This window comes from Salmo trutta, chromosome 32 (genome assembly GCF_901001165.1).
Source record: "Salmo trutta chromosome 32, fSalTru1.1, whole genome shotgun sequence".
NCBI lineage: Eukaryota > Metazoa > Chordata > Actinopteri > Salmoniformes > Salmonidae > Salmo > Salmo trutta.
In genome coordinates, this window is record NC_042988.1 from 27,615,711 (window position 1) to 27,627,715 (window position 12,005).

Sequence of the window (12,005 nt, forward strand, 5' to 3'; positions counted from 1 at the left end):
ATGTGCGCGTGTGCGCATGTGCGTGTGCGCATGTGCGTGTGTGTGCATGTGTGTGTGTTTGCAGTAGCGCCATCCACAGGACGGAGAGACTAAGAGGACAGAAGTCTTACGGACCTTCCAAGCCCGGCTGCACACGCATACTGGTGCGTGTGTGTGTACGTGTTTTTGTCTGTGCGTGTGTGTGTAGCTGTGTGCATACACTATTTTGCCAGCTTGGCCAAACATTTATATATATTTTTGTATAAATATATACCTTTAATATTCCACTAGTATACATTAAAGAGGTCACTCTAATGTACACACCTGTATAGAGTCAATATCGAAGTTTGAGACCCCTTGACGTTTACTTTAGCCAAAGCTGCTATAGTTACCACAGCTGATTTGGTGTATTCTATTCCACTATGCACTCTATTCAGATTATTGTAAAGCTTTGACTGGCAAAAACAACGTGTGGGTGTATGTGTTTGATAATAAGTGTGTGTAGAGGTGTGTGTGTGTTTCCGTCAGTATACACGGTGCAAAAGAGCTGAGAAGGTCCCTCCATTCACCCCTTCCTGTGGATAAACCTGTCTGACCTTTGTCCCTTGACCCTTACCCCCCCGCCCCTCACCCCCAACTCCCTACCCTCCTCCCCATTCCCCACAATGACATCAGTGCTCTCCTCCATCGAATAACGAAAGAGAAGAAGAAAATGGAGATAAAGCAAAATATCAGAGACAAAATGTATAGAGAAGAAGAAGACACCAACACTACGGATACACAGTAAAGCGGAGGAAGAGGCGCTAAGCCCCCTGGTTCTAGGGGGTCCTGACCTTGTAGGCCACCCGTGCCGGGCACCTGTTCCCCAGGCCTAGCGGAGGGCTCATATGCCTGAGCATGTCATACATATCCCTGCAACTGATCCTGCCACTGCATGTCAGCGCAGCACAGCCACCGCCCCCCACAGCCACAGCCAGAACAGCCACAGCCAACCACAGCCAACCAGAGAGAGAGCAGAGAGAATAAGAGAAAAGAGTAGGGGTGGGAGAAGGGTAGAGAGAGAAGGAGAAGAGGGAGGGAGAGAGAGAGAGAGCAAGAGAGAGCGAGGGAGAAAGAGAGAGTGAGGGAAGAGAGAGAAGAGAGGGGGACACAGATAGAAAGAGAGATAGAGAATGAGAGCAAAAGAGAGACCAAAGCAAAGAGTAGAGAGGAGAAAAAAGAAGAAAAAAGTTATTTGGCTGGTTTGAGAGCGAGAGAAAGACGCAGTGAGGCTGTCTAGAACTGGTCTGAGTCGGCGGGGTGAGGGGGGGTACAACTGGTCTGAGCGGGCGGGGTGAGGGGGGGTACAACTGGTCTGAGCGGGCGGGGTGAGGGGGGGGTACAACTGGTCTGAGCGGTGCGGGGTGAGGGGGGGTACAACTGGTCTGAGCGGGCGGGGTGAGGGGGGGGTACAACTGGTCTGAGCGGGCGGGGTGAGGGGGGGTACAACTGGTCTGAGCGGGCGGGGTGAGGGGGGGTACAACTGGTCTGAGACGGCGGGGTGAGGGGGGTACAACTGGTCTGAGCGGGCGGGGTGAGGGGGGGTACAACTGGTCTGAGCGGCGGGGGGGGGGGGGGTACAACTGGTCTGAGCGGGCGGGGTGAGGAGGGGGTACAACTGGTTCTCAGCGGGCGGGGTGAGGGGGGGTACAACTGGTCTGAGCGGGCGGGGTGAGGGGGGGGTACCAACTGGTCTGAGCGGGCTGGCGGGGTGAGGGGGGGTACAACTGGTCTGAGCGGCGGGGGTCGTGAGGGGGGGGTAAACTGAGCCGGGGCGGGTGTGAGGGGGGGTACAACTGGTCTGAGTCGGCGGGTGAGGGGGGTACAACTGGTCTGAGCGGTGCGGGGTGAGGGGGGGTACACTGGTCTGAGGCGGGCGGGTGCGGGGGGGGGTAAAACTGGTCTGAGCGGGCGGGGTGAAGGGGGGTACAACTGGTCTGAGCGGGCGGGGGTGTATATCTTGTAGAAGATAAGAGGGGGGTATAGGGAGGAGGAGGAGGAGCGGAGTTGAGTAGAGTTGGAGACTTTTAGTAGAAGTAAAATATAATTCTATGCAAGTGGGAGGGAATTGCATGGAGGAGCAGAGGACTTCAGAGTCAAACACTGAGCTCCACTGCTGGGACTGGGCTATACCATGATGAGGATGGGGTGTCAATGCAGTTTCTGTCCCGTCCCCCCCAAGAACAATGCAATTCTACAGATCCCACAGTGTGTCTAGCACCGCGCCTAGCCGTGGCTCAACAGCAAGCAAAACAACACAAAGAAAAATTACCAAAGGAGAACAATCATAAATCTTTTTTTTTCTTCATAATCAAACTCTTAAAAGTTTTTTATTTATTTTTCATTTCAGTGGTGCACAACGTCATGCTCGTCTGGGTGTCTGCATTGTCCTACACATTCTCGTTTCAGATCAGAATGCAAGTAGAAATGGTCAAAATAAAGAAGAGAGAAAATATAACAAAAATGAAATCCAATCAGATCAAATAAGCGACACTCATTCCATTCTTGGATGCTGTAGCAGGTGTGGTTGAGGATTTTTAGTGGAAGTCAAACCTTGCAGGCCACTCTATGGGGGCATTTCTTTCCTAAGCCAAGAGGCGGGTCGATAACTCGCAATAAACTGTACATATCCTTATAATGAATGCGACCGCTGCAAAAAGAACAGGAGGAGTTAGAACAAACGTAGAGGACAGATACGACAAGAGAGAACAATGGGAAGAAAGAAGAGCACAAGATTGACAAGAAACAAGATATCATAACAGTAAAATTACTGTACGGTGTACACACACATACTACACACACATTTTTGTTGCACGTCACCCGTTTGAGCTGTAGTGCTTTTCTTCTGCAATGACACTGCAGTCTTTACCTGTTCCTATCATTCTCTCAGCCTATCCCTTCTCTGTTTAACCACTTCCTGTCTATTATCGTTCCTGTTTTCCTAATACAACCCATCCCCCGTCTCACTCTCAATTCCTCTTCCTAGTAGAACCCATCCCCCGTCTCTCTCTCAATTCCTCTTCCTAGTAGAACCCATCCCCCGTCTCTCTCTCAATTCCTCTTCCTAGTAGAACCCATCCCCCGTCTCTCTCTCAATTCCTCTTCCTAATAATACCCATCCCCTGTCTCTCTCAATTCCTCTTCCTAGTAGAAGCCATCCCTATGTCTCTCTCTCAATTCCTCTTCCTAGTAGAACCCATCCCTATGTCTCTCTCTCAATTCCTCTTCCTAATACTACCCATCCCCCGTCTCTCTCTCAATTCCTCTTCCTAGTAGAACCCATCCCCCGTCTCTCTCTCAATTCCTCTTCCTAGTAGAACCCATCCCTATGTCTCTCTCTCAATTCCTCTTCCTAGCAGAACCCATCCCCCGTTTCTCTCAATTCCTCTTCCTAGTAGAACCCATCCCCATGTCTCTCTCTCAATTCCTCTTCCTAGTAGAACCCATCCCCATGTCTCTCTCTCAATTCCTCTTCCTAGTAGAACCCATCCCCTGTCTCTCTCTCAATGCCTCTTCCTAATAATACCCATCCCCCGTCTCTCTCAATTCCTCTTCCTAGTAGAACCCATCCCCCGTCTCTCTCAATTCCTCTTCCTAGTAGAACCCATCCCTATGTCTCTCTCTCAATTCCTCTTCCTAATAATACCCATCCCCCGTCTCTCTCTCAATTCCTCTTCCTAGTAGAACCCATCCCCCGTCTCTCTCTCAATGCCTCTTCCTAATAATACCCATCCCCCGTCTCTCTCAATTCCTCTTCCTAGTAGAACCCATCCCTATGTCTCTCTCTCAATTCCTCTTCCTAGTAGAACCCATCCCTATGTCTCTCTCTCAATGCCTCTTCCTAATAATACCCATCCCCCGTCTCTCTCTCAATTCCTCTTCCTAATAGAACCCATCCCTATGTCTCTCTCTCAATTCCTCTTCCTAGTAGAACCCATCCCCCGTCTCTCTCAATTCCTCTTCCTAGTAGAACCCATCCCTATGTCTCTCTCTCAATTCCTCTTCCTAATACTACCCATCCCCCGTCTCTCTCTCAATTCCTCTTCCTAATAGAACCCATCCCTATGTCTCTCTCTCAATTCCTCTTCCTAGTAGAACCCATCCCCCGTCTCTCTCTCAATTCCTCTTCCTAGTAGAACCCATCCCCATGTCTCTCTCTCAATTCCTCTTCCTAGTAGAACCCATCCCCCGTCTCTCTCTCAATTCCTCTTCCTAGTAGAACCCATCCCTATGTCTCTCTCTCAATGCCTCTTCCTAATACTACCCATCCCCCGTCTCTCTCTCAATTCCTCTTCCTAGTAGAACCCATCCCCCGTCTCTCTCTCAATTCCTCTTCCTAGTAGAACCCATCCCTATGTCTCTCTCTCAATTCCTCTTCCTAATACTACCCATCCCCCGTCTCTCTCTCAATTCCTCTTCCTAGTAGAACCCATCCCCCGTCTCTCTCTCAATTCCTCTTCCTAGTAGAACCCATCCCTATGTCTCTCTCTCAATTCCTCTTCCTAGCAGAACCCATCCCCCGTTTCTCTCAATTCCTCTTCCTAGTAGAACCCATCCCCATGTCTCTCTCTCAATTCCTCTTCCTAGTAGAACCCATCCCTATGTCTCTCTCTCAATTCCTCTTCCTAGTAGAACCCATCCCCTGTCTCTCTCTCAATGCCTCTTCCTAATAATACCCATCCCCCGTCTCTCTCTCAATTCCTCTTCCTAATAGAACCCATCCCTATGTCTCTCTCTCAATTCCTCTTCCTAGTAGAACCCATCCCCCGTCTCTCTCAATTCCTCTTCCTAGTAGAACCCATCCCTATGTCTCTCTCTCAATTCCTCTTCCTAATACTACCCATCCCCCGTCTCTCTCTCAATTCCTCTTCCTAATAGAACCCATCCCTATGTCTCTCTCTCAATTCCTCTTCCTAGTAGAACCCATCCCTATGTCTCTCTCTCAATTCCTCTTCCTAATACTACCCATCCCCCGTCTCTCAATTCCTCTTCCTAATAGAACCCATCCCTATGTCTCTCTCTCAATTCCTCTTCCTAGTAGAACCCATCCCTATGTCTCTCTCTCAATTCCTCTTCCTAATACTACCCATCCCCCGTCTCTCTCTCAATTCCTCTTCCTAATAGAACCCATCCCCCGTCTCTCTCTCAATTCCTCTTCCTAGTAGAACCCATCCCCCTTCTCTCTCTCAATTCCTCTTCCTAATAGAACCCATCCCCCGTCTCTCTCTCAATGCCTCTTCCTAATAGAACCCATCCCCGTCTCTCTCTCATTCCCCTCGTTCATTCCCTTCCCCCTCTCTGCCAGCAGTGATGTGTGCCAGTAATTGGTTGTGTGTGGAGTATAATTAAGGAATAGCTCATTAACTAGAAATGCATGTGAATGCTAAATGGCCTAATGTGTAATAGCCACTTGTCATACAGAGGCCCATCTCCCCATAGATTGTCTGTTCCCCCCCTCCCTCCTTCCTTCCCTCCCTCCCTCTCTTGCTTCTCTCCAGAAAATCCTCCTTGTTTTCTTCCATGCCTGTCTTTATCTCAATTCGCCATGTTACCAAAACCTTTTAATTGTGATAACTTTATCTATTCCTACCCATCTCAGTTGCTCTCATTTTCTCTCTCCATTTCCCTTCCCCCACTACTGTGTCTCTACCTCTTTCCCTCAATCCACTCCCTCTCCCTCCTCCTCTCCCTTGCTCTCTCCCTCTACATTGCAGACTACAGGACAGCAGAAGGATAACAGGCACTGGAATACAGATACTAGGAAACTTAGCGTGTTTCAGGTTCCACGGGGGTTGAATATACAGTACAGTAAAGGGGAGGTTTGTTGCCACAGTAAGTTTTGGCAGTATTCAGATTCCAGAGGGGTGGAGGTGGGGTGGGGGTCTGAACCACACACAGAGAGGGAGGGGGCACAGGGAGGGAGGGGTAACTGGATCACTGAGAAGGTTACTGCTCAGATCCATGATCCCCCTACAGCTGCTGTCTTGTGTGGGTTCTATAGACTGATTTGGGATCAGTTCAACTACAGGACACTTGGCCTTTATATCCTTTATGACTCTTATCCTTTATAACTATGGAGTAATGTACTTCATGGTTACTGTACAGCTCCCAGACTCCCACTCTTTTCATCCGCTGTTCCTAAAGACTGGACTTAGATCAGTTTTACCACAGGCTAATGAGATCTAGTGCCAGGTTTGAACTAGAGCCTGAGGACACCTTAGAAGTGTTTAGGTTGCACCAGTAAGTTATACAACGCTACTGTACACAGTCCACGAGGCGTTAACGTTCAGAGATACACAGACATGAGAGGTGATGTCTACCTCTGAAAAAGTAAACACATTGAAACCATTGGCATTGTGTGTGTATGTGTGTTTTTAAATCTCCCAGATTATAAGTGTTCAGTATATGAGTGTTTATCATGAGGTGCTGATGTGATGCGTCACATGTGTAAGATGTGTGTGTATATTTGAAAATATATACAGTATATGTGTGTGTGTGTGTGTGTGTGTGTGTGTGTGTGTGTGTGTGTGTGTGTGTGTGTGTGTGTGTGTGTGTGTGTGTGTGTCACTCACCAAGCTGCTTGGTCATATTCAGCCCATATCCTGACATACTCGTCTAGATGATGTGGGCCGAGGATGGAGGAGTCTCTGGTCAGGTACTCAAAGTTGTCCATGATGACAGCCACGAACAGATTCAGCATCTAAAAACACAAACAGCCACATTATTACACAGTATTATGTCAGGCAAGCAAGTGTGCACTTATAACAGACGAGGGTTGCAAAATAAATTCCCTGGTTTTCCAGGAATCCTGCACTGTAAACCTCTAGGCATGTTTAACTCAAATACTTCTAATAAGTTGTACTCTAAGTCAATAAAAAGTCCTTATTACTTAACATGTTTATGTGGTACTGACTCAAAGGCAAATGAGAAGTCACACCAACTAAATATTTAAAAAATATGATAACAAATGAACATTTTCCCCAGCATTCTCTAGTGCAGTTAGATTTTTTGGAATAGTTTTTAATATCTGTGTTTTTGTCTGTACATTGAGAGATTGATTGATTAAATGTTATGCTACACAAATATAAATATAATTGTTCCTAATCCATTCATTTCATTTTTTCACTTGTTACTGAAATGGTAGTTCCAGTTTAAATGGCTTAGGTCGTTTCCTCCCACTGTTCTTAACCCTGGCAGTCATTATGAATGCAGGTTGCAAGTGAATACACATTTCAACTGTTGGATAGTCTAATGCTGGCTAAATTCCAATAGGAATTACATAGCACTTTGCAAGCCAGCATAATGTGATTTACAGTTAGGGTTGCAAAATTCTGGTAAATTTCCCAGGATTACTGGAAACTTTTTGGGGAAAGTTTGTGGAATTTTGCAAACCTACTTGCATGCCTGATGTGGCCTGTAAACTAAGAGTTTCAGGCCACTGTATAAGGCCTTATGATATATGTACTGGTTCAATAATAATTATAATATTCGCCTAGGAACTCTTGTTGAAGGCCAAAGGACTAAAAATGAACGAATTCAACAACCATGTCTCTGTCATTCAACAAATACAGTCATGGGTGGTAACTCTACAATTCAATCGAAAAGGCAAGACACACTGGGAAATTATTAGAGACATGGCTTAGTGGGAGCATTATATGCAAGAATACCTTACAAAAAATGCATTTGTATTACACATATGAAGGTAATACTGCTAACTTCAGCTATTTAAGTTTCTTAACTTAACTTTTTTAGTTAATCGGTTTCCTCAAAATGTTTGAGTAGCCAGAACTTATCCGGTTTTGCAGTGTGGTTGGACTATTCCGGATTTCCTGCTTATTCCCTCCTGATTCCGGGAATCCTCCAACTAGGATTTAGGGAATTGTGCAATCCTATAACAGACACTAAGGGGGAAAATATGACTAAAAGGGGAATAGAGATAGACAGACAGCTAGTGCTTCTCACCAGGAAGGAGCAGAAGAAGATGAAGGACACAAAGTAGAGGTAGGCAAACTGGCTGCCACACTCTGGTTCAGTGTTCCCTGCCAGAGGATCACAGAGCTTCCCTCCAAGACACGACAGCATGATGTCATGCCACGCCTCGCCCGTGGCACTCCTACACAAATACACACATACACACACACACGTTGGAGACACACGTATGCATGTACTGTACACACAGACACACACAAATGTAAACATGCACACGCACACACACACGCACGCACGCACGCACGCACGCACACACACACACACACACACACACCTGAAGAGCAGCATGAGAGCTTGGAAGAAAGTCCTGAAGTTGTTGTGTTCGTTGATGGCGCTCCCCTCCTCCTCCTCCATCCCAATGTTCCCAAACAGCTGACAAAACAACAAACTGTCAACATCCTAGGTAATATGGGAGAATGCACAACCTCACACACATCCCTATGGCAGGAAAGTGTCACTTTCCCTGGATGCTTTTTATAAAGTTCATGTTGATCTATAAAAATGACCATTCATTTTGACTTTTTTCTTTTTTCTTCTCGTGTCTCTACTCACCTGCATCCCGATGATGGCATAGATGAAGAACAGCATGCCAATAAGCAGGCACACGTACGGCAGCGCCTAAACACAGACATAAAGAGCTGGAGTACTATTCAATGTGTGTATGTGTGTGTGTGTGTGTGTGTGTGTGTGTGTGTGTGTGTGTGTGTGTGTGTGTGTGTGTGTGTGTGTGTGTGTGTGTGTGTGTGTGTGTGTGTGTGTATTCTGTCATCGGTCCCCACAATGCTGCTAAGTGGGTTTTGTGCATAGGGGGGAGCAAGTCACTATTATTCGAGTCAAGAGCAAGTCTCAAGTCACACGTTCCATGTCTCAAGTCGAGTCCCAGAAAGAACAGGTCGAGTCTAGTCCAAGTCGTGCATTCTAAGGGAAAGTCGAGTCAAGTCACAAGTCAAGTAAACAAATCTATACATGCAATGACTTGTTCAACTACAAATCTGTTGTACAGATGATATAGCTGTACAACAGATGATATAGCAGTACAGCAGATGATATAGCTGTGCAGCAGATGATATAGCTGTACAACAGATGAGATAACCCCCCACAGCAACTCGCACAAGCCCCCCCCCATTTCTCCTTCACCCAAATCCAGATAGCTGATGTTCTGAAAGAGTTGCAAAATCTGGACCCCTACAAATCAGCCGGGCTAGACAATCTGGACCCTCTCTTTCTAAAATGGTCTGCCGAAATTGTTGCAACCCCTATTACTAGCCTGTTCAACCTCTCTTTTGTATGGTCTGAGATTCCTATAGATTGGAAAGCTGCCGACGTGATGCCCCCTCTTCAAAGGGGGAGACACTCTAGACCCAAACTGCTACAGACCTATATCTATCCTACCCTGTCTTTCTAAGGTCTTCGAAAGCCAAGTTAACAAACAGATTACCGACCATTTCGAATCCTACCGTACCTTCTCCGCTATGCAATCTGGTTTCAGAGCTGGTCATGGGTGCACCTCAGCCCCGCTCAAGGTCCTAAATGATAACATAACCACCATCGAAAAGAGACATCACTGTGCAGCCGTATTCATCGACTTGGCCAAGGCTTTCGACTCTGTCAATCACCACATTCTTATCGGCAGACTCAACAGCCTTGGTTTCTCAAATGATTGCCTCGCCTGGTTAACCAACTACTTCTCTGATATAGTTCAGTGTGTCAAATCGGAGGGCCTGTTGTCCAAACCTCTGGCAGTCTCTATGGGGGTGCCACAGGGTTCAATTCTTGGGCCGACTCTCTTCTCTGTACACATCGATGATGTCGCGCTTGCTGCTGGTGATTCTCTGATCCACCTCTACGCAGACGACACCATTCTGTATATCTCTGGCCCTTCTTTGGACACTGTGTTAACTAACCTCCAGACGAGCTTCAATGCCATACAACTCTCCTTCCGTAGACTACAACTGCTCTTAAATGCAAGTAAAACTAAATGCATGCTCTTCAACCGATCGCTGCCCGCACCTGCCCGCCCGTCCACCATCACTACTCTGGATGGTTCTGACTTAGAATATGTGGACAACTACAAATACCTAGGTGTCTGGTTAGACTGTAAACTCTCCTTCCAGACTCACATTAAGCATCTCCAATCCAAAATTAAATCTAGAATCGTATTCCTATTTCGCAAAAAAGCATCCTTCACTCATGCTGCCAAACATACCCTCATAAAACTGACCATCCTACCAATCCTCGACTTAATTTACATAATAGCCTCCAACACTCTACTCAACAAATTGGATGCAGTCTATCACAGTGCCATTTGTTTTGTCACCAAAGCCCCATATACCATCCACCACTGCGACCTGTACGCTCTCATTGGCTTGCCCTCGCTTCATACTCGTCACCAAACACACTGGCTCCAGGTCATCTACAAGTCTCTGCTAGGTAAAGCCCCGCCTTATCTCAGCTCACTGGTCACCATAGCAGCACCCACCCGTAGCATGCGCTCCAGCAGGAATAGCTCACTGGTCACCCCCAAAGCCAATTCTTCCTTTGGCCGCCTTTCCTTCCAGTTCTCTGCTGCCAATGACTGGAAGAAACTGCAAAAATCACTGAAGCTGAAGACTCATATCTCCCTCACTAGCTTTAAGCACCAGTTGTCAGAGCAGCTCACAGATCACTGCACCTGTACATAGGCCATCTGTAAATAGCCCATCCAACTACCTCATCCCCATACAGTATTTATTTATTTAACTTGCTCCTTTGCACCCCAGTATCTCTACTTGCACATTCATCTTCTGCACATCTACCATTCCAGTGTTTAATTGCTATATTGTAATTACTACACCACCATGGCCTATTTATTGCCTTACCTCCCTTAACCTACCTCATTTGCACATGTTGTATATATACTTTTTCTACTGTATTATTGATTGTATGTTTTGTTTTCTCCATGTGTAACTCTGTGTTGTTGTATGTGTCGAACTGCTTTGCTTTATCTTTGCCAGGTCACAGTTGCAAATGAGAACTTGTTCTCAACTAGCCTACCTGGTTAAATAAAGGTGAAATAAAAAAATATAAAAAAAATGTTTGAGTCAATTGGAGGTGTACCTGTCAATGTATTTCAAGGTCTACCTTCAAACTCAGTGCCTCTTTGCTTGACATCATGGGGAAATCAAAAGAAATCAGCCAAGACCTCAGAAAAAAATGTTAGACCTCCACAAGTCTGGTTCATCCTTGGGAGCAATTTCCAAACGCCTGAAGGTACCACGTTCATCTGTACAAACAATAGTATGCAAGTATAAACACCATGGGACCACGCAGCCGTCATACCGCTCAGGAAGGAGACGCATTCTGTCTCCTAGAGATTAATGTATTTTGGTGCGAAACGTGCAAATCAATCCCAGAACAACAGCAAAGGACCTTGTGAAGATGCTGGAGGAAACAGGTACAAAAGTATCTATATCCACAGTAAAACAAGTCCTATATCAACATAACCCAGCAAGGAAGAAGCCACTGCTCCAAATAGCCAGACTACGGTTTGCAACTGCATATGGGGACAAAGATAGCACTTTTTGGAGAAACGTTCTCTGGTCTGATGAAACAAAAATAGAACTGTTTGGCCATAATGACCATCGTTATGTTTGGAGGAAAAGGGGGAGGCTTGCAAGCCGAAGAACACCATCCCAACCGTGAAGAACGGGGGTGGCATCATCATGTTGTGGGGGTGCTTTGCTGCAAGAAGGACTGGTGCACTTCACAAAATAGATGGCATCATGAGGTAGAAAAATGATGTGGATATATTGAAGCAACATCTCAAGACATCAGTCAGGAAGTTAATGCTTGGTTGCAAATAGATCTTCCAAATGGACAATGACCCCAAGCATACTTCCAAAGTTGTGGCATAATGGCTTAAGGACAACAAAGTCAAGGTATTGGAGAGGCCATCACAAACCCTGACCTCAATCCTATAGAACATTTGTTGGCAGAACTGAAAAAGTGTGTGCGGTGTG

General features: G+C 46.3%; 1 protein-coding gene across 1 annotated transcript in view; it reads right to left on the reverse strand.

The window, feature by feature from the left end:
• The window catches only part of LOC115170706 (voltage-dependent P/Q-type calcium channel subunit alpha-1A), a 185,431-nt gene that overhangs the window by 69,851 nt on the left and 103,575 nt on the right, over window positions 1-12,005 (reverse strand). The window contains exons 35-39 of the mRNA XM_029726941.1: window positions 8,560-8,625; window positions 8,282-8,379; window positions 7,981-8,131; window positions 6,591-6,718; window positions 2,572-2,668 (exon numbers count right to left, since the gene is read on the reverse strand). Coding sequence (XP_029582801.1) covers window positions 2,572-2,668; window positions 6,591-6,718; window positions 7,981-8,131; window positions 8,282-8,379; window positions 8,560-8,625 — 540 coding nt within the window. The remainder of the gene's footprint in view (window positions 1-2,571; window positions 2,669-6,590; window positions 6,719-7,980; window positions 8,132-8,281; window positions 8,380-8,559; window positions 8,626-12,005) is intronic.